This window comes from Aplosporella prunicola (genome assembly GCF_010093885.1).
Source record: "Aplosporella prunicola CBS 121167 unplaced genomic scaffold K452scaffold_40, whole genome shotgun sequence".
NCBI lineage: Eukaryota > Fungi > Ascomycota > Dothideomycetes > Botryosphaeriales > Aplosporellaceae > Aplosporella > Aplosporella prunicola.
This window is the reverse complement of record NW_022983568.1, coordinates 85,467-106,789: the sequence shown is the minus strand read 5'-3', so window position 1 is coordinate 106,789 and position 21,323 is coordinate 85,467. Positions and strand designations below refer to the sequence as shown.

At 57.4% G+C, this 21,323-nt stretch overlaps 8 protein-coding genes across 8 annotated transcripts; 7 read left to right on the top strand and 1 right to left on the bottom strand.

Annotated features, from left to right (window-relative positions):
- Nucleotides 1–199: 199 nt before the first annotated feature.
- Nucleotides 200–761, top strand: K452DRAFT_292176 (uncharacterized protein). Its single transcript, XM_033541318.1, has one exon. The coding sequence runs from the start codon at nt 466–468 to the stop codon at nt 661–663; it is 198 nt and encodes a 65-aa protein (XP_033392463.1). The 5' UTR covers nt 200–465; the 3' UTR covers nt 664–761.
- A 98-nt stretch (nt 762–859) lies between these two features.
- Nucleotides 860–3,165, top strand: K452DRAFT_292174 (uncharacterized protein). Its single transcript, XM_033541317.1, has 3 exons — nt 860–1,119; nt 1,223–1,519; nt 1,613–3,165. The coding sequence occupies exons 1-3, from the start codon at nt 1,024–1,026 to the stop codon at nt 2,975–2,977; spliced, it is 1,758 nt and encodes a 585-aa protein (XP_033392462.1). The 5' UTR covers nt 860–1,023; the 3' UTR covers nt 2,978–3,165.
- Nucleotides 3,166–5,231: 2,066 nt separating this feature from the next.
- Nucleotides 5,232–5,774, top strand: K452DRAFT_237039 (uncharacterized protein; the record flags this gene model as incomplete). Its single annotated transcript, XM_033537553.1, has 1 exon — nt 5,232–5,774. A coding segment is annotated over one exon (543 nt), but the record flags the coding sequence as incomplete, so codon positions are not given.
- A 1,179-nt stretch (nt 5,775–6,953) lies between these two features.
- K452DRAFT_322244 (uncharacterized protein) lies at nt 6,954–9,175 on the top strand. Its single transcript, XM_033544483.1, has 3 exons — nt 6,954–7,114; nt 7,177–7,329; nt 7,388–9,175. Exons 1-3 carry the CDS (start codon nt 7,037–7,039, stop codon nt 8,789–8,791), a joined length of 1,635 nt encoding a protein of 544 aa, XP_033392460.1. The 5' UTR covers nt 6,954–7,036; the 3' UTR covers nt 8,792–9,175.
- Nucleotides 9,176–9,462: 287 nt separating this feature from the next.
- Nucleotides 9,463–10,426, bottom strand: K452DRAFT_302521 (uncharacterized protein; the record flags this gene model as incomplete). Its single annotated transcript, XM_033542601.1, has 3 exons — nt 9,463–9,908; nt 9,979–10,101; nt 10,189–10,426. The coding sequence occupies 3 exons, from the start codon at nt 10,424–10,426 to the stop codon at nt 9,463–9,465; spliced, it is 807 nt and encodes a 268-aa protein (XP_033392459.1).
- Nucleotides 10,427–11,257: 831 nt separating this feature from the next.
- K452DRAFT_292171 (uncharacterized protein) lies at nt 11,258–12,039 on the top strand. The gene is made up of 3 exons (XM_033541316.1): nt 11,258–11,474; nt 11,533–11,619; nt 11,674–12,039. The coding sequence occupies exons 1-3, from the start codon at nt 11,385–11,387 to the stop codon at nt 11,989–11,991; spliced, it is 495 nt and encodes a 164-aa protein (XP_033392458.1). The 5' UTR covers nt 11,258–11,384; the 3' UTR covers nt 11,992–12,039.
- Nucleotides 12,040–12,348: 309 nt separating this feature from the next.
- On the top strand, nt 12,349–14,999 carry K452DRAFT_302519 (uncharacterized protein; the record flags this gene model as incomplete). The annotated part of the gene is made up of 4 exons (XM_033542600.1): nt 12,349–12,378; nt 12,442–12,594; nt 12,645–12,753; nt 12,838–14,999. 4 exons carry the CDS (start codon nt 12,349–12,351, stop codon nt 14,997–14,999), a joined length of 2,454 nt encoding a protein of 817 aa, XP_033392457.1.
- Nucleotides 15,000–15,631: 632 nt separating this feature from the next.
- On the top strand, nt 15,632–18,683 carry K452DRAFT_353825 (uncharacterized protein). The gene is made up of 4 exons (XM_033545848.1): nt 15,632–16,002; nt 16,067–16,667; nt 16,716–16,984; nt 17,038–18,683. Exons 1-4 carry the CDS (start codon nt 15,802–15,804, stop codon nt 18,265–18,267), a joined length of 2,301 nt encoding a protein of 766 aa, XP_033392456.1. The 5' UTR covers nt 15,632–15,801; the 3' UTR covers nt 18,268–18,683.
- Nucleotides 18,684–21,323: the final 2,640 nt, after the last annotated feature.

Sequence of the window (21,323 nt, the reverse complement as noted above, 5' to 3'; positions counted from 1 at the left end):
GGCCTCTTCTCTTATCTCTGGACTGGCACTGGGTTTTGGTGAGAGGAGACTCGGTCGCGCTGCCATGGCGCAAGCACCTGACTCACAGCAAAAGAGCCATCGAGTAGCACAGTAGATACCTAAGGATTGAGAAGATATCTAGGTTACTTGGTGAGTATGTAACGAACAGACGAATTCCCATCATTCGTCTCCTCAGCGCACTTGTCACAACCAACACCCGTACTCCATAAGTAAACGAACGAAAAAAAAGTACAATAGCGGGCACCGCCCACAATCAGGCCCACCACTCCCATCACCAGCAGGAAGCGCATCCTTCCACTGCCTTCCCAATCCCAAGCCAAGCCAAAAGCCAAGCCAAAGCAAGGAGTGCCGCCACACAAACCCAACCCCAGGGCCCAGCCGCGATAAGGAAGCCCACGCGAACGCATGCACGCGACAGCATCTCGCATGCGCAGCGCGCAAAGCATGGAATCTCCATCGCCGTCCCCCAACCATGCCATTCGCCACACACACACACACACACACACACACACACCGACCAAGCGGCCCAAAACGTCGCCCCACGCGCCCGGCCAACGGTCCCAGGGCGATAAAACCCTCGCTCGCCAAGCCGTCTCGCGTCTGGGCGATCGGCCCCGCGCGCTGGAAACGGGAACGGCGTAACCGCTCGTAGGCAGGCAAGGCCAGGGCCCTGGCATCATGGCCGACGGCCAAGCCCCTCTAGCCCACCCTGTACCGCCGCCCTGTGCCGCCGCCCTGGGAAAATCTTTGTGTGTTTAAGTGATAGCTTATCGCGAGACGCGAGACGGCCGATTTTTTTTGCGCGCGTGTGGGCTGGGGCTGGGCGCGCTAGATACTGGGTTTTTCTTTCTTATATCAGATGGGTCCGCCCCGGCCGTTTTGTCTGCTTGCTTGGATGCTGTTGTAGAAGTATAGGTTCGGGTTGGTTTGCTGCTTTGTTGCCGTCGTCACGCCGCCGCCGCCGCCGCCGTTGTCGCCTTATCTGCTGCTGTCGCTGCCATCATGTTGGATGGGTTCAAGCTGTGGGTGCATAGCGCCAATCTGCGCGTGGCCAAGAGTGCCGTGGGCAGGTACTTTAGGCTCGAGAACAGCGGCCATGTAAGTCCATTCATACCTACCTACCTACCTATCTACAGCCTCTATACCACGCACACGACGAACACGCAGCCAAAACCACGCGCCTAACCATGCCTCGCCACAGCCCAAAGAGCGCAAAGGCGCCTTCTTCTTCACCGAGATCCGCGCCGGCCTGGCCACCTTCTTCGCCATGGCCTACATCATCTCCGTGAACTCGACCGTCGTGTCGCAGACGGGCGGCACCTGCGTCTGCCCGCCCGAGGACATGGCCGACCTCTGCGACTCAAACGTCGACTACATGCTGTGCGTGCAGGAGATCAACCGCGACCTCGTCACCGCCACGGCCGCCATCTCCGCCCTCACCAGCTTCGCCATGGGCTTGTTCGCCAACATGCCCATCGCCCTGGCCCCCGGCATGGGTGTAAGCTACCTTTGAAGCGAGCCAGCGAGCCAGCCCTTGCTTCGGCATTCGTGCTGTTTGATTGACTGACTGTCTGACTGACTACTGCGCCAGTTGAACGCTTACTTCGCCTACACCGTCGTCGGCTACCACGGCTCCGGCCTCGTGCCCTACCGCATCGCCCTGACGGCCGTCTTCCTCGAGGGCTTCGTCTTCGTCGCCCTGACCCTCATCGGCCTCCGCCAGTGGCTCGCCCGCGCCATCCCCGCTTCCATCAAGCTCGCCACCGGCGTCGGCATCGGCCTGTACTTGACGCTGATCGGCCTGGCCTACTCCGCGGGCATTGGCCTCGTCACCGGCGCCACTGAGACGCCGCTCGAGCTGGCTGGCTGCAGCTCCGGCCTCCTCAGAGATGACGGCACCTGTCCCAGCGCCGCCAAGATGCGCTCGCCCACCATGTGGATCGGCATTTTCTGCGGCGGCTTCCTGACTGTCTTACTGATGATGTACCGCGTCAAGGGCGCCATCATCATGGGCATCCTGCTCGTCTCCATCATCAGCTGGCCGCGCCCTACCTCCGTCACGTATTTCCCTTACACCCAGACGGGCGACAGCTCCTTCGACTTCTTCAAAAAGGTCGTCACCTTCCACCCCATCGGCCACATCCTCAACGCCAACCAGTGGGACATCTCTGGCTATGGTGGCCAGTTCGGACTCGCTTTCATCACGTTCCTGTACGTCGACATCCTCGACACCACCGGCACCATGTACTCGATGGCGCGGTTCGCGGGCTTCATCGACGAGCGCACGCAGGACTTTGAGGGCAGCGCGATCGCGTACCTGGTGGATGCGTTCGGAATCTCGATTGGGTCGCTATTCGGCTCGCCGCCAGTGACGGCGTTCATCGAGAGCGGCGCGGGCATTTCCGAGGGCGGAACCACGGGCCTCACGGCCATGACGACGGGCGTGTGCTTCTTCATCTCGGTCTTCTTTGCGCCGATTTTCGCGTCCATCCCGCCGTGGGCGACGGGCTGCACGCTCGTCATCGTCGGCTCGCTCATGGCCAAGGCCGCAAAGGACATCAACTGGAAGTACATGGGCGACGCGGTGCCGGCCTTCCTGACCATCGCCGTCATGCCCTTCACCTACTCGATCGCGTACGGCCTGATTGCCGGCATCCTCTCGTACACCCTGCTCAACATGATCGCGTGGGTCGTGGAGACGGCGTCGGGCGGCCGCATCAAGCCCCTCGACAAGGAGTTCAAGGACCCCTGGACCTACAAGCTCGAGGGCGGCGTGCTGCCTCCCTGGCTCAAGCGCGCCTTACGCGGAAAGCGCGACTTCTGGCGCGCCGACGACGCCGAGCGCGGCGTCGTTGAGGGCCATGGTGGTACGAATGCGGGGACTGCGCGGGCATCATCGTCGACGGAGAACGCGGCCGAGAAGGTGGCCGCTCCGGCGCCGAAGGCGGAGGCATAGTAGGCTCCGGGATCCGCTGCTGGGTGTGGAGTTGAGGCGTGTTGTAGCGCTGCGCTGCGCTTGTACATACAATTGTACTGTAATGTCCATGATGATGAGCTCTGCGGTGGTGTGTGCGATGGTCGTTGCGAGCCCTGTGCCTGTGATATGGCGCGCGTAGCTAGGCGCATGGCTAGGTGATGCGGTGCGCGCCTGGCTGCGTGGCGCCCCCGCCATCGTGCGTCTCCAGGGGCTTCTTTATGCCGTCGCGTGTTGGTCCGTCCAGGCTCGGATTGCTTGACTGAGGGTCGAGACCGTCCGGTGCCGGTGCCGCGAGACGTGCTTTCAGGCGTGCTCCTAGAGAGTTAGATACCCATGCCCAAGCTCCTCGAGTGTCTGTGCATCTCAACCACAGTACCTCACGCATTTACTGCGTGAATAGTTGCTGATGCAGCGTTAGCGAGTGGAGCGAGTGAGTGAAAGAGCGGTACTGTAGGTTTGCTTGAGGACAGGGTCAGTGGCACGGGAAGCACATTGCAAGTACCTCTCTGTCTGGAGGGCTCATGTGAGAACGGTGTGGTAGGTCTTGCGGCAGCGCTGGGTAGGCTGTTTCCATGGGAGGGGAAAGGGCGAGAAGGGCATGGCGCAGAGGCGCGTTTGTAGGTTGTTTGAAGTTTGAAGTCCCCAGCAGCTGGGTGAATGAACCCCGCTGCAGGCCAGTCCCGACGTTTGCTCCGCGGCACGGGTCGGCCCGCAGCGCCCAGCACTTAGATATTTCCCACCCACGCCTTCCGCCATGCCCTGAACAAACGCACAACCACAAAAACCACGCAACATGGCGTCCGCCGCGCCCGCACTTCAGCAGACGACAGAGGACGAGGTCAGTGCGAACGCACGTACTAACGACAACGACAAAGCAAACGCACTTACAGACGACGCAACCGTCGCCGACAGCGTCGACGCCGTCTCACCCGCACCGACTCGCACCTTCACCAAGCCCGCTAACCGTTTGCCCAAAGAAAATGACATCCACAGCCACTTCTGGCCGCAACAAGCTGGCGGCGACACTGCTGACAACAACGGTCAAGAACCAACGGCCCCGTGTATTAACCCCTCGCCGAGCACGCTGAACTCGTCGGCTGCGGCGCCTGAGGCCCTCAGTTATGTCATGCTCTTCAAGGACGCGAACCCTCGCTGGAAGAGCGATGGCATTGTCTTTGTGAAGACGAACTTGGCCTTGTTGCCTGGGTTTAATGAACAGTGTCTGAGTGGTGCTAGGCCTAACGACAACACTGATGGTGTCAAGTTGGCTGAGGCGCTGGCTGCTGCGACTGAGAATGCAAAGGCTTCTGACAACACCGACGGCATTAAGCTGACGGATGAACATGCTGCGACATCAGACAACGCTAACCCTCCTGGTGACGACAAGGATAGCGACATGACTGAGGTGCCGACAACCTCTCCTGAAAACGTTAAGGCCTCTGACAACACTGAGTCGATCAAATTGATTAAAGAGCCTACTATGCTCCCGAACCACACATTGGTTTCTGATGACGACAAGGGAGGCAAGTTGGCTGAGAAGTCAGCTGTCTCTCCAAGAAACATGAGGATCGGTGACAACACCGAGTGGCTCAAGCTAACCCCGGAGCCTGTTATGCTTCCGAACCACGCAATGGTTTTTGCTGACGACAAGGGATGCAATTTGGCTGAGGGACCAGCTATCTCTCCAAGCAACATAAGAGTTGGTGACAACACTGAGTGGCTCAAGCTGACCCCGGAGCCAGCTAATGCTCCCAAGCTGACCGCGGCCTCTGATTTGAGTTTGCCAGCTTATGTGGACAACAAAGCCCAACACCACCCAAAGACTTCTGCTAATCAGCAAATGTTTGCCGTCTATACCATCGCCGACCTTAGTACTAATGGCCTAGCGAGCTTAGAACACCAACTCAACGCGGTAGAAGATTTTGATGGAGATAGGTGCTCCCTGGCGACTAATCCTGACTTCACTGGTTGTCCACTCAAGGACGTCTTCAACTATCATCTACGCCTTAGAGATGAGGACAAAACATTCCACCCTCACTTCTTCATCGTTGCAACCTCTGCTCAATACCTTGAAGAGGGAGTTGTCGTTGTCAACCTTAATGCGCCTAAGGAAGACGCGGATGACAATGGGAAAGATGGGGTTGACCAAGCACGCTGCGAAGTTGGCAAGGCTGCGAACTGGTGCATACGTAATGGTAAGACGAATACGTCGAGCACTGCCGCACACTCGAGTATGGAACCCAAGCAAGACAATCAGAGTGAAGAGTCGGAGCAAGAGGACGGCGGAGTCAAGCTTGGGGTTGAGCATGTTAACCTTCCAAACCTATCAGTCCAGACCGAAGTCACTGCAATCAACGATACCGACGCTTCTACCGGTGCCTCACCCACCAAGCAGGCAGACGAATTGACGCCTGAAGGGCCCACGCCAGCCCTCCATTCAACTCCACAATCATCCCCACAGACCGATCAAGCTACCCCGCTTCTCACAGCTCCCATAGCCATCTTCGAACAACAGCACGGTCGCAACGGCGGATTCCACTTCCTCGGCTACCACACTCTTGCTCGCCTCGACTTCCTCGCTCCCCACAGCGAACCTCTAATGCGAATGCTCGAACAGAAGTTCTCACACAAGGACAGATTTGGCAACGTCAAGCAGAAGCAGCGCCATGCCACCGCCTGGCGCACCAGCCTCGGCCAACCCTGGGCCGTCTTGAACTTCACGCTCGATCCTATCGCTAACGCCGAGCTGCCCGCTCCCGTGATCAAGTGCCTCGAGGGCCGCGAGCGCCGCAAGCACAAGCGCGATCGTGACCACGGTCGTGATCGCAACCGCGGCCGCAACCGTGATCGCAACAACAGGAAGACTGAAGACAAGAATGACGATGATACCCCTAAGACCGCTAACGAAGTCCTGCGCGAGATGCGTCTGGAGCCGACGAACTCGTCTGCCCAGGCAATGGAGCGCCGCACTCCTACCTCGGCCTCTGCTCCTGAAAAGCCAGCCAAGGAAGCCGCCACGGCTCCTCGCTCCAGGATGAACCGCCCCACGGGCCCGCCGGCAGGCTACAATCGCTTGGCTTGGTCGGCAGCTGCGATTGCCAAGACGGATGCGGAGCGCTCGCGTGCTCTGGAGGAGGAGCTCAAGAACGTGGGGGAGCAGCCGCTGCCGGAGTTCAAGGAGACGTTCAAACAGCGTGGCGGCAGTAATGACGGTGGTGATGGTGGTGGTGGTGATGAGAAGGCTGTGCTTCCCGGTAGGGAGGGCAATGATGATGCTGCTGCTGTCAGTGCCTCTGCCGGAGAGATGGGTGATCAGAAGGGTGGTACGGATGACAAAACAGCCGAGAAGAACGAAGAAGATGGCGAGGAGTCGGAGGGCGAGGATGGTGCCTCAGCAGAGCCTGATGCTGGCTGCCGTCTCTAGCTATCTAGCATTTCTTCGGTCATTGCTGCCGTTCTCGCGACGCCGATATTGCATGGCGTTGGCATGGATCGCGCGTCAGGGCATGTTGGGAGTCACTCTGAATTAGCTATGGGAGAGAGCTTTATACGTAGCTACAAACTCGGGGGTTTCTTGAAACTCGGTAGATGAACGGTAGCTGGTTGCTTCTCTCTGAATGTTTGAGTAATTATATGGCTGTGGTGATTGGGATGTTCTTTTTGACTGGACGTCCCTCTTTTGATGCGTGTTTGGTTGTCTGCTATGTGTGCCGGGTACTTATTCGGTGGTTATGGGTTGGGTTGACTATGTTAAGGGTGCTGCTCTATAAGTGTATCGCGGTGCGGAGACAGATGGATGTGATCGAATTGAACATATATTTATGCAGATCTGTGTTGCGTGATGGGCAACATTGGTGGGTAAATTATCTTTGACGATGTGTTTGTCATGACAGCAGCAGCGCAGGCAAAACTCCCACACCGCCTCGGCAACCGCCGACCTCTCCCCGCGCCGTCGCCTCATCCCAATTTCCACGTTGACACCCACGCGCTTCTCCGCATTTACCTACATTCCTCTTCACCTTTGCGCAATCGCCCATCATGGTCCTCCAAGACCTCGGACGGCGCATCAACGCCGCCGTCTCCGACCTGACCAGGTCGCCGAACCTAGATGAGAAGGTCGCGCCGCCTTGTCCTTTGTCCTCGAACTATTATGCGCGGAAGCTAACACGCCCTCGCAGGCTTTCGATGGCATGGTCAAGGAGATCTGCAACGCTCTGGTGGAAGCCGATGTCAACATCAAGCTGGTTGCCGGGCTTCGCGCCTCGATACGCAAGTCGGTCAACTTCAAGGACCTAGGGCCCGGTGTGAACAAGAAGCGGCTAATCCAGAAGGCACGCGCAGCACATGAATCCCAACCGGCCGAGTTACGCTTGCTAACACGCGAAACAGGCCGTCTTCGACGAGCTCGTCAACCTCGTCAACCCGCACGCCGAACCGTTCAAGCCGCGCAAGGGTAAGGCCAACGTCATCATGTTCGTCGGTCTCCAGGGTTCCGGTAAAACTACGTCGTGTACGAAGCTGGCGCGCTGGTATGCCGCGCGCGGCTTCAAGTCCTGCCTCGTCTGCGCCGATACTTTCCGTGCCGGTGCCTTTGACCAGCTCAAGCAGAACGCAACAAAGGCCAAGATCCCGTACTACGGTAGCTTGACGCAGACGGATCCGGTCGTCGTGGCGAGGGAGGGTGTTGAGAAGTTCAAGAAGGAGAAGTTCGAGATCATCATCGTCGATACCAGTGGAAGGCATAGGCAGGAGCAGGACCTGTTCGACGAGATGATCCAGATCCAGCAGGCCGTCCAGCCCCACCAGACCATCATGGTCCTCGACTCGTCCATCGGTCAGGCCGCCGAGGCGCAGTCGCGCGCTTTCAAGGAGACGGCGGATTTCGGTTCCATCATCCTGACCAAGACGGACGGTGCCGCGGCCGGTGGTGGTGCCATTTCCGCCACGGCCGCGACGCACTGCCCCATCGCTTTCCTGGGTACCGGCGAGCACATGCTGGACTTTGAGAAGTTCGACCCGCAGCGGTTTGTCAGCAAGCTGCTGGGTATGGGCGACGTGCAGGGACTGGTGGAGCACGTGCAGTCGCTCAAGCTGGACCAGAAGGAGACGATGAAGCACATTGCGGAGGGCGTCTTCACGATCCGCGACCTGCGCGACCAACTCCAGAACATTATGAAGATGGGGCCGCTGTCGAAGATGGCGGGTATGATCCCGGGCCTCTCCGGCATGATGGGCGGCATGGACGACGAAGAAGGCTCGCTGAAGCTCAAGCGCATGATCTACATTTGCGACAGCATGACAACCAAAGAGCTCGACAGCGACGGCAAATGCTTCACGGACCAACCAGCGCGCATGACGCGCGTGGCCATGGGGTCGGGGACGTCGGTGCGCGAGGTCGAGGAGCTGCTCTCGCAGCGCATGCTCATGGGCGGCATGGCCAAGAAGATGGGCCGCGGCATGAAGAACCTGCAGAGCAAGCAGGGCCAGGCCGCGCTCGGCAACAAGCAGCAGCAAGCCGCGGCGCTGAAGCGGCTGCAGGCCATGGGTGGCCCCGGCGCCCTGCCCGGTATGGGCGGCATGGGCGGCATGGGCGGCATGCCTGATATGGGGTCCCTGATGAAGATGCTGGGAGGGGGCGGCGGCGGCGGGCCCGGTGGCCCTGGCGGCATGCCCGATCTCAGTGGCATGGATATGGGCAAGATGATGAGTATGCTGGGGGGTATGGGCGGCGGGCTGGGCGGCATGATGGGCGGTGGTGGTGGGGGTGCGGGTGCGGGGCGTGGGAGGAGGTAGGTTTGCGTGCTGTGGGGGCTTGGCGTTGGGCGTGTATAATGCGTGTGTGTGCTACATACGGCCGGCTGGCTGCACGAATGGGTCCTGCATGGGAGGCGTTTGTTTCTTGGGCGAGCGAGCGGGTGCTCGGCTCTCTCGTGGGGTCGACGCTTGGCTTGTCCGCTTGCTTGCTTGCTTGCTCACTTGCTTGTTGTTTGCTCATACCTGTTGTTCGCTGAGAATGAAATGAAATGCCGCAGGCCTTGTTTGTTTCCTAGTTTCCTACAGTAGGTATCAAATATCTGTCTCCGCCTGGTCCATCATTTTATTTCATCATGTAAACATGCGCCACTGAAGAGAGAAGCAAGAAGGAGAAGTGAGTGTGTCTAGGTATACAGTAATGGATATATTATATAATGCCATGAATTCATATTGTACACACACACAGCGCTACGCTACGCTCACGCGAGCGGCAGGCACCAGGCCCTCGCCGCGCGTCGTGCGTACGTGTGTGCGCGTGTGTCTGTTAGATCTATCGTTACGTCGTCGTCTGTCTGCCTGTCCGCGCAGGTAAATATATGCAAGATAAGCAAAGTAAGCAAGGTCAACCGCAACTTCCTCTCCGTCCTCATCTCTTCAAACCCAAACACGCACAGTGCAAGCCAGCAGCAGCAGCAGCAGCAGCAGCCGCACTAAAAAACCTCCTTATCCGCAACCTTGTTCGCGACCGCCCAAGCGCGCACGCGCTCGAAATCCCGACACACGGCCGAAGACGCGTAGTCCGGACGCAGGGCGCCGTGCATGTCGGGCTCGGCGAAGTAGGTCAGCACCGAGACGTCGGCGTCGCAGGTGAGTTTTTGGCGGAGGGACTCGATGCAGTGGTCCAAATGCGCCCGCTTCTCCCGCTCCGTCATCAGCGCTGCCCCATGCCGGTACTCGCCCCCCTGCGGCGCGCTGTACGCTTCCGGGTGTACGGCCTGGCGCAGCAGGTTCAGGCAGTGCAGGTGATGCGCGACGGCGAGCTCGACGCGGAAGCCGGCCGGGGCGCCTGTGGCTGCGTTGTCGGGCGTGCGCAGGTGCGTCGCTGCGGATTTGTTGAGGTTGGCGAGTTCGGCGGCGGAGATTGCCTGGTCGCCGACTTGGGGGTGGGGCGTTAGTTTGGGGGTTTGGCTTTGGGGGTTTGGGGGCGTGGGAGGGGTGGTGCTTACGGTGCGTGGTGATGTGCTCCCAGGCGTGGTCGACTTCGGGCCCGGCGCCCGCGTAGGGCGAGGAGTACACGTCGGTGGAGTTGAGGATCGTGGTGTGGTAGGAGATTGCTTCGGCGGCGGGGGCTGCGTGTGCGCGTTAGTGCTCCTTGCGCCACAGCTATCGTAAAAGTAAAAGAGGAAGAGATAGAGAGAAGGAAAGATATGACATACTCCACGCGGAAAAGCGCTCAACGTATGTGCGCGTCGACGGCCGTATCACCAAGCCCGCGGCGAAGAAGACCAGCGACGTGAGCAGCAGCGCAACTTGCAGGATCCAGAGCCACAGCGGGCCGAGCCGCACGCGCGTCTTGCTCTCGCCGTGGTCCAGCAGCGTAATGTCTGATTCTGAGGAGGCGCGCGGCAGGCGCTCTTTTTCGGCCGCGTCGATTTGTGCGTAGCGGCTGTCCATGGTTGGTGATGGAAGTGGAGTGAGAGTGAGTGTATAGGTAGCGATGTTGGTGGTGCTCGTGGTCGTGCAAGCGAATGTGTCTGACTGAGGAATTGATGTGCTATGCTGGGCACCTGGGGCTTACATAGATACACACATGCGGTGCTGGAGAGCTTGCTGGCGTGACTGTTGCGGCCTTACTGCCGGCGAGTGCATGATTGCCAGATGGGTTTCAGCGCGGCGCCGCGGAGCCTGCAGCCGAGAAAGTAGCAGCAAGGGCGTGTGTCTGTTGTTGCAGCGCAGTCACAGACGCCGATGAAACCGATGTGGTGGTGGAAGAGCCTCGGATCTGCCATGCGGTTTCAGCATGCCCGATCGGGTAATACTTTGCTTATGACCTTATTCAGACCCCTCTGATTTGCTCTCGCCTTCTAGAATCCTCTGCACGCGCGAGATCGTGATTGGCGCATGGTCCTTTCGCTAAGGCACCCGTGGCTATCAACAGTCTGGACTTGGACTGTCGTCTGAGACCGATCTGACACTCGCTCTGAGGCTCGAGCCGCCGCCACAGACAAGTCCGTCAGCCGGATGCTCATGGCCCTTCCGCGCCTGGAAATCCCCCAGGCGTCCAGGCAGCGATTGCCGGCTCGAGGCCGGACGATCTCGGCGAAGAGAGATGGTATCGACGATGTGATACAGCGGGAGCCGATGGGTGTACGTATACAGTGTACATCCAACCATGTTTGGCAGTGGAACAGAGCGATAAGGTTGACGTAGCGGTGCTGGGGTAGTTCTGCGCCAGTGACATATATCCCGAGCACGCCTTGCGTGGGTTAGGGTAATCCAGCAGCCGGTCCTGCTCATTCTCGAATTCTTTGAAGTTTGCTTCCATTCTTTTGATTGATCTCCGCTCGATACCTTAACGATCTCGTTCACTTTTTACTATAGTCACTGTTATTTCTTTCTCGTTCTTGGCTGCATGATGAAACTCGCCATTTTCGCCAACGCTTTTACAATTAGCTGCGCGCTCGCGGCCCCGCAGATAACTAGTGAGGCGAGGCGCTATGTCGTGAGTATTGCAAATCAAACGCGGAGTGAGTATCATCAGTCGCTGACATGGGCTTCAGGATACGGCCGCCAAAGCAGCGCCCTCGATGGTCTCCCGCAACGCTCCTGCAGAGGGGTTCCCGGGTGACAGAGAAAAACGCTACGTCGTAAGTCTCGGAACCCATTGAGAGGACTGAGTACATAGTTAACGCATTCGGCAGGACACGGCTGCAAAAGCAATGCCTTCGATGGTTTCTCGCAACATCCACCCACCGCCGCCACAGCCAAAGACAGAGCCAGAGCAACATCAGCATCACCACGCCAGTAGGAGAAGCGTGACTCGGTCTAAGCGCAGCAGCACATCGCGGGGATCGGATCTCTGGGTACCGGCGGCGCCGCAGGAAGCTGAGATTTGGGTGCGTTCGCTGCACGAGTGGGTCACCAGTGCCGGGACGACGGAGGAGCGCATAGTAGCCAAGGCGCTGGACAAGCTCATGGTGGATGCGGGGAGTCGGTCGTATGGGGACGAGTATTACTAGCGCCGAAATACATGTGATATTTTCTCGGGAAATACTGAATGGCACGTCTGGTCTCCGCAAACCAGTCAGAGCTGGTTGGTTGAACGACAAGTGCGGAGCGATGGAGGATCGCGGGCCAGGCGGAGATCAGCGGCGGCTTGCCACGAATGACACAGCACCGCCAAGCCCCAGTGGTTCTATCATCGGAGGCGCGCAACTTCTCCTTCGTCACCACCACATCGCCGCTCCAGCGAGCGAATTCGCCTCCATATTCCAGCGCTCCCCACACCAGCGGCGCATACCCTTTCTTTTTATATCCATTTCATAGTCGTCTCTCTTTACCGCTTCGCGGCAGAGGCCGCCGCATTTCCGACAGCCATGGCTTTCCAGGCTCCGGTCAGCACTCAGGTAAGGTCGCCCGTGGATGCGCATCTGCAATGCCGGTACCGTCGACTGACAACCCACGCCTAGGCCATCGCCTCTGCTACCAATGAGCTCTGGCCGTCAATGTCTGCTGCCCTGCAGGCACCCTGGCGCGCCTTCAAACGTCCTACGCCACCTATCGCATCGAAACAGCACGCCAATGAGCGCGCGCTGCACACCTCGCAACCACCGACGGCAAATGTACGTGTATAATCGGTTGAAGGGATTATATAGTTGCTGATAGGCATCAGGTTGCCGTTCCGGACTGCTTGGCTTCGGTACCGGTGTCGGCTTTGCGATTCCGTCCGTCGTCCGGCGCATTTGGTTCATCTCCAACTGTGGCTGGCATGCTTTCGCAAGGTGAGTCGTGAACATTCGCCCACGTTAGGCAACACAATTCTCGTGTTGGGGATATTTGGCGCACAGATTGCTAATATTTTGAAGTTTCTTCGAGCGCGTTGAGGCGGTTTAGCCCGCTTTCTCATACCCTCCCTACTCGGCAATACTCTACTCTTACTCATCTCGGTCCCTTGAAGCTGAACGCTATCCCAAGGTCTGGTCTTCTCGGTCTGACTCAACAGCGCACCATCTTCGGCGGCAACACTTCTCGGAATCTTCTGGCACACATGGAACAAACTGCGAACAACAACCCCCACAGCGCCACTGCTCAGAATGCCTTCTACTCTGCTCTTCTCCGCGCCAATCTGCCGCAGCTCGTCGTCGAGCGGTACCAGACTGGCAGGTTTGCTACTAACCCCGCCTGCGACACTATGTACATGCGCGCCTTGGAGAGGGTCGGTCAATCGGAAAATGCCGGTATAGCAAACAATGCCGCTCCCGGGGGACAATCCACTGGCCTTGGAATGGATCAGATTCAGTCTATCGGACAAGCCGTGGGCGCGCGCGTTCGCGGCGGGAATGTGGCTACCGCTCGTAGTGGTACCGGCGACAGGGCAAGCCCGCTCTATGTCGTCGTGGACGAATCTACCGGCAGCACCATCTTTAAGTGGATCAAATTCTTCCTCTGGTTCGGTCTTTTGACCTATATTACCTTCGTCACTGTCACTCTTGTTGTCGAGGCTAGCGGCTTGCTGCAAAGGCGCGGCTCGAAGCAGGATATGGAGGCAAAGCCAGAGCTCCAGACTACTCGGTTTAGCGACGTTCACGGCTGCGAAGAGGCAAAGGAGGAGCTCCAGGAGCTCGTCGACTTCCTCAAGGCCCCTGACAAGTTCAACGCGCTCGGTGGCAAGCTCCCCAAGGGTGTTCTCCTGGTTGGTCCTCCCGGTACTGGTAAGACTCTCCTCGCTCGCGCCGTCGCTGGTGAGGCCGGTGTTCCATTCTTCTACATGTCTGGCTCCGAATTCGACGAGGTCTACGTCGGTGTTGGTGCTAAGCGTGTGAGGGAACTCTTTGACGCCGCCAAGAACAAGGCCCCTGCAATTGTGTTCGTTGATGAGCTGGATGCCATTGGTGGCAAGCGCAACGACAGGGATCACGCCTACGTCAAGCAGACTCTCAACCAGCTTCTCACGGAACTCGACGGTTTCGAGCAGAACTCTGGTGTTATCTTCATTGCCGCAACCAACTTCCCGGAACTCCTCGACAAGGCTCTGACTCGTCCTGGCCGCTTCGACCGTAACGTCGTCGTCCCTCTTCCCGATGTCCGTGGCCGCTCTGCTATTTTGAAGCACCACATGAGGAACATCCAGACCGGAACTGACGTCGACTCTGATGTCATTGCGCGTGGTACCCCTGGCTTCAGCGGTGCGGAACTCGAGAACATTGTGAACCAGGCCGCCGTGCATGCTTCCAAGAACAAGCAAAAGAGGGTTACTATGATTGACTTCGAATGGGCCAAGGACAAGATCTTGCTGGGCGCTGAGCGTCGTTCTGCTATCATCCAGGAGAAGGACAAGATTGCTACGGCGTACCACGAGGGCGGCCACGCTCTGGTTGCCATGTTCACCAAGCACACGGATCCCCTCTACAAGGCTACCATCATGCCTCGCGGACATGCTCTCGGTATCACCTTCCAGCTGCCCGAAATGGATCGTGTTAGTCAGACCAAGTTGGAATATCTTGCGCACATTGACGTCTGCATGGGCGGTAAGGTCGCTGAGGAGCTTGTATATGGACCAGACCACGTGACGTCTGGCGCCTCCAGCGACATCCAAAAGGCGACTGCCATGGCGTACGCCATGGTCACACAGATGGGCATGAGTGACGAACTGGGCAACATTGATCTCTACAGCAACTTCTCGCGCCTCTCGTCCGAGACCAAGAACAAGATCGAGGACGAGGTGCGCAAGATCCTGGATGCGTCTCGGGATCGTGCGCGGGCGCTCCTCACGGAACGTCGCCTCGAGCTTGACCGTCTGGCCAATGCTCTTGTGGAGAACGAGAGCTTGACTAAGGACGAGATGGAGATGGCTGTGCGGGGCGAGAAGCTGCCGGACAGGTTAAAGAGCGATTTCAGTCTGCCCATCAAGCTTCCCGAGACGTTCCTGCCGCCGGCGATACCGGGAAGCGGGAACCAAGGCGGCAACTCGCCGGCGCCCGGCCCAGGATCGGGGCTCCCCGGATCCAATGGCATGGATGGTCGGTGAGGTTGAGGGGATAAAGGAGAAAAGGAAGACTAATTAGCAGATACGAGACAGGGAGCGGAAGCGAGGTAGTTGGGGAGGGCGGGGAACTAGAGTGCAAGAGCCGAGTGCGGCTATGCATGGCGTTGGTATAGCGGGATGCGGGGAACGTTGGCGCAATGACGCCCCGCGCGCTGAGGGAGAAGAAGCCGGCTTTCTCTCGGTCTTTTATAAGGCTTGCATTATATTGTAGCATCGGGAGGGAAGCGTCGGGCACGGAATGGAATAGGTGCATATGAAGAGAGATGATCTGACCCGAGTGCACGGCCATGGACGGGGGATTGCTGCGAATAGAAACTGGATGCAAGCCGGAGGCCCGCGGCCGGACGGAGGCGGGCTGCCAGGACGGGGCAGTGTGTCCGGGGGGCGGGTGCGACGCGCATGCATACGTATGTACCTATGAAGTCAGACTTGGTCTCGTTGTTGAGAACCAACACTTTGTAGGTTTCTGATGGAATCTCGATGGAACGTCACCGAGCGAGCAGGGATGGTCGGGCCTTTGCCGTTCCCCGCCGCCGCCCGCCTAGGTTCGTCGCGAATGAGCTAGCCAAACGCAATAAATACGTTGCTCTCTTTCTGCCTGGACCCTGCCAGCGCGTGCACCCACTCGCAATTATATTGCCACGACCCTGACTGTCAGACATCACCACATATCGAACCACGCTGCGCCGCATCCCATTCCCCGACCACCGACGACCCTCACACGCGCCGCGCATTCTTATACTTCACCACCTCCCACGCTGGAGCGTTGAACAGCGGCTTCGCCATGCCGCAGGAAAACATGGCTTCGTCCAGGAGTTCAGTGGCCAGGAAACTGGCCCCTATGAACAACTTTGTCTACGATATTCTGCTATGGACTTTTTCTATCCTCGTCGACCTTTTCTTCCGCGAGGTGCATCCTAGGAGCTCTTGGAAAGTGCCGCGCAACGGCCCCGTCATCTTCGTCGCGGCGCCTCATGCCAACCAGGTATGCGCGCATAGGAGGAGAAGGAGGAGGAACCTTGGAGTTGCTTGAGCTAACCGGGACACAGTTCGTGGACCCTCTAATTCTGATGCGCGTCGTGCGCATGGAGTCGCAGCGCCGCATTTGTTTCCTCATCGCCGAGAAGTCGATGCGCCGAAAGTTCATCGGGTGGTTTGCGCGCAACGTCGGCGCGCTGCCCGTCGGCAGAGCCATGGACAGCACCAGGCCCGCCGAGGGCAAGATTTACCTCCCAGACCCGGTCAACGACCCGACGCTGGTTCGCGGCGTGGGCACAAACTTTGAGGGCAAGGATTTCCAGGTCGGCGGGCTGGTCGTCTTGCCGAGCGTCAACAACACGGCGGCCAACGCGGAGATTCTAGAGGTCCACGGCCCCGAGGAGATTAGGGTTAAGAAGCCGTTCAAGGGCGCTGTGGCTCTGAAGCAGCTCACTGGGCGCGACGACATCAGCGAGGATGGCAAGATTATGAACGGCGACGGCAGAACCGGCCCCGCTGACGGCTTCGAGGGCACCAAGTTCAAGGTCGCGCCTAAGGTCGACCAGAGCAAGGTCTACGATGCCGTTTTTGAGAAGCTGAACGATGGCGGCTGTGTTGGTATCTTCCCGGAGGGTGGTAGCCACGACCGGACCGAGCTGCTTCCACTCAAAGGTGCGTCGCATGATTATTGTGGTTGGATGTGAGGCTAATTTCTTGCAGCTGGTGTTGCCATCATGGCGCTCGGCGCTCTTGCAGCCAACCCGGAAAGCGGCCTGAAGATTGTGCCCGTCGGCATGAACTACTTCCACGCTCACAAGTTCCGTTCGCGGGCCGTCATCGAGTTCGGAACGCCGGTCGACATTCCTCCTGAGCTTATTGATCTCTACAAGAAGGGCGAGCGTAGGGAGGCCGTTGGACGTCTTTTGGAGCACGTCTACAACGCTCTCGTTGCGGTGACTGTGACCAGCCCTGACTACGATACACTGATGGTATGCTTTTCGGTTCGGATTTGCATGGCTCAAGCGCTAACTAACGTAAACAGTTGATCCAAGCTGTCCGCCGTCTCTACAACCCCAAGGGCAAGAAGCTTCCGCTGCCGATGGTCATCGAGCTGAACCGCCGACTGGTCAAGGGTTACACAAAGTACAAGGACGACCCGCGCATCGTCAACCTGAAGAAGGCCGTGCTTGACTACAACAAGAGGCTCATGCAGCTCAACATCCGCGACCACCAAGTCGAATACGCAAAATTCTCCATCCACAAGGTCGTCTTCATGCTGCTGTACCGCGTCGCCAAGCTGACGCTCCTGTCCCTCGGCGTGCTCCCAGGCCTGATCCTGTTCGCGCCCGTCTTCATCATCGGCAAGCGTATCTCGATCAAGAAGTCCAAGGAAGCCCTGGCGGCATCGACAGTCAAGATCCAGGCGCGCGACGTCATGGCAACATGGAAGCTGCTCGTGTCGATGGCGCTGGCGCCAGTCCTGTACAACTTCTACACGATCCTGTTGACATACTGGACGTACCGCAACCGGGTGCAAGGCTACATGCCGGACAGCGTGCCGCTCTTGGGCGTGGTGCTCTTCGGTTGGGCCTTCTTCCCGACAATCACGTACGCGGCGCTGCGATTCGGCGAAGTAGGCATGGACATAGTCAAGTCGCTGCGGCCGCTGATCCTGTCGCTCAACCCCAGCTCGAACAACACGCTGCACCGGCTGCGCGAGACGCGCGCGGCACTGGTGCGCCAGCTCAACGACGTCATCAACGACCTAGGGCCCGAAATGTACCCGGACTTTGACCACGCGCGCATCATCGCCGACCCCTTCCACGAGGACCAGCAGCCGGTTTCGCCGTTCAGCGCTGTCGCGGGCTTGCCGCCCAAGCACGAGCGCCACGCCTCGGACCACAGCATCGACAGCGCTCCGGCCAGCCCGACAGGCAGCCACGCCGAGTCTGGCGGCGGCCTCCCGCGCAACGAGAGCTTCAAGAACCTCGGAAACATCGCGCTGTTTGCGACACGTCCGACGACGCCGCTCAAGGCGCGCAGTCGTAGCAGCTCTGGCGCGAATCTGTCCGGCCTCCATGGCTTTAGCAGTCTGGATCAGAAGGGCGGGTTCGAGGAGGTGAGCAGTAAGATTCGCGGCGCGATGAGGGAGCGTGGTCAGCAGAGGCGGAGGAGTAGTGCTGGGTGGGAGATTGGCGGTGCGGGGAGTGGGGCTACGACGCCCGGGAGTGAGGTTAGTGGGGGGTGGGAGGGGGTGAAGAAGGATAGGTAGGTTGGTTGGGTTTGGGGTTTGTTTGTTCGTTGGTGTAAGGGGAGGGGGGCTTAGGGGGGTGTATAGAGGTGGGGTTGGGGGTTTGGTTGGGGTTGTGGATGCTGAGCGAGTGAGTGAGCGAGTGAGCAAGTGAGTGAGTGAGTGAATAAACGGGATGGTCGGTTGGTCGGTCGGTTGAACGAATTGGGGTGCTGAGATCGGTGGAGAGATGGTTGATGAGTGGTTGTAAGTACCTAGGCATTGCTGGATGGATGAACGGGGTGGGTGGTGGGAAAAGCAAAGGAAGGAAAGACGCGAAGGAAAGAAGAACGGGCAGGCAGGCGTACAGTGGTAATCATTTCAAAGTATATATCAAGTTATTCTTCGTGTGCTTCTTGTTGTTGCTGTTCTTGGACATTCTTGGACGTGTTTTGTGGGCTTTGTTTTTGCTGGTTCTGCTGTGATATGTATGTGTGATGTGTGTAGCGTGTAGTAGGTATGGGTCGGCTTTTCTGCTGGTCGTACTTGCTTGCTTGCTTCCTTAGCGTAGCATTATGGAGGGTATAGAGAGGGAGACGGGCTCCCAGTCATAGCGTCCCATTCACTTCCATGTTTAACAAAAGCACACACAAGTCTACACGACTGCCCCTCGCCAACAACAGGAGCAGCGGCAATAGCAGCTGTTTGGATTATGCAGACACTATGCACTGTTGTGGTGGGTGGATGCGGTCGTCAGTGGTTAGTTCGGGGAGTTGTGGCCTGGGTCGGGTTGTTTGTTCGACTGGAGGTGTGGAAAGGGGAGGGGGGCTAGACGTGGTGCGCAGTGGCGTGGCTGGGTGGTGTTGGTGGGTGGTGCTGGTGAGTGGTGCTGGTGGGTGGTGCTGGTGGGTGGTGCTGGTGGGTGGTGCTGGTGGGTGGTGCTGGTTGGTGGTGATGACCATCTCCATAGGTAGGTAGGTGTATCACTAAACGGTCGATCGCGGAATGTTTTCCGGATCGGATGTTTGCTGTGTCATTGACTTGGAGAGTTTGGTTTATGGCCAGGACGCCGGTAGCTTGTGTCGTGCTTTGATTCCGGACGTGCCTAAGCTTTTCTCTCGATGCACTGGATAACGTGCTGGCTTACGTATTGGGTAGCAGATACGTCATTACACGCTGTGGAAATATCGGAGTCTGGATTGTGGGCGTTTTAGTCTTGTTTTAATGAGGTCTTGCATGGCTGCAACCGAGGCTCAGGGTAGGCACTTTGTGACTGTTTATGACCTGGTTGTATCATTAAGTGAATGGAAGCCGCTGTCTGTTCCATATGTCCGCGCTTTAAAAACTCCGTTCTATAAACACTGTGAATTCCTCATCCCCAGGCAAACACACACGAAGCAAAAATGGCACCAAGGAGGCGGTCCCTTCGCGCGAGTGGCTGCGCCTTGCGGCCCCCATTGTCGAGGATAGGACTTGTCTAAGGGTGTTATCTACTGGCCATAATGCGGCTGATGAAGGCGAGGTGGATGCCTAGATGCGGGTTTTGCACCGCGGCGCCGACGAGTGGTTTGGGGTGTGTGAAATGGGTCGGAGGTGGTGAAGAGAGTGCTTTTTCGTTGGGACAAGTGGATACGTAGGATTAAATATTGAATGAGGGCTTGATTACTCTTTCCCTTTTTGGCTGTCTTAGTCATTACCATCTCCGCCCCTATAAGAAGAAGTCGGTGGATAAGAAACAGATCGACACGTACCCTGCCGTCATACGTACCACCTTAAACCCAAGCATGAGATCAGAACTTTCCAGTATCGATATCATAGGGCGCGCTTCCGAAGATGATAGGCAAGATGTTGGTCCCAGGGTACGATAGCACAGAGGGCTGGAGCCGCTAACTAGCTAGATAGTGTTGTTAATCGCAATTACCGGCTGTTGATGGTCGGTATTAGTATACAGTACCAGAGTTAGCTGACACTGAAGAGGAAAGAAGAAAAAGAGCATGTCATGAACCGCACCAGGAGAGCTTGACAAAGTATGATTGAACATGCTCATTTTCATATATCAAAGCTGTCGATTTCTTCTTGAGAGCGTGCAATGAATCCAGAGTGTCTCTAAGTGTAGTGTAGCAAATTCTTTCTCTTGGGAGACATTGTCTGCCGACGAACTCGGCCTTGATTGACTCCATCAGGTGTGAGTGAGTTGGTCTCCAGCGGTCTCGCGTGGCTGAGAGACTGATATGTAGAGTACGTCACTATCCCAGAAAAGGACAGGATGACCGTCTAAAGAAGCAATTCGTTAGTTGGAGATGGTTAGTGGAACTGGTTAATTTAGTAAATACGTGATTGAAGGAGGAGGTGGTTAAATATGTGGCACTGTTTAAGCTGTGGGGGAGAGGTGGGCTGGGAGCGTGCCTGCCCAAGTTTTAGCTGCATGTGAACGAGGAGAATGGTATCTGTCTGTGTCGTTCCACTCATGAATAGTACGGATACACGACGCAGAACAGGTGTAAAGGAACCTCAATAGTAAGGTTCAAAAATAAGTAAAGGATAAGCAAACAGTCAGTGAGCTTTGAAGAGCCGAGAAGGCTAAATATAACTTATTTAAATATGTCATTTCCTTTCTATCTACCCTGCATCCAACGTGATCAAATCACTGCTGCCAGTTCCCTGGCTAGATTCCGTGCCCATGGTTCTTCCGTCGTGGCCTGTACATCTCAAGGGAAATGGCGGATAATATGTTCACCTTTTCTGCTATAGAACGAAGAAGGAAGGAGTGAAATAAATGGTAAGGTACAAAGACAATATAGCTGGCGATCGCGTTTGCAGATGTACAATAGCCATTGTTGTCAGATGATGGTGACGAGCAGCGTTGAGAGATACTGGTGAGTGAGCAACCCAGATAGCCGTTTCTTCAAGACCGTTTTATTATCGACTTTCACGGCATTTTTGGATGTGAAGAGAGTTTCAGCCGCAACTATACCGAATAGCATCCGCTTTCCCGACACATTTCTTTTTCCTCGGACAGGGTTGTAGTACAACAAGGCTTGGTCTACGGATCCCATCCAAAAATGTTGTATGTGTATTTATAGCAAGTTGCGCAAGCC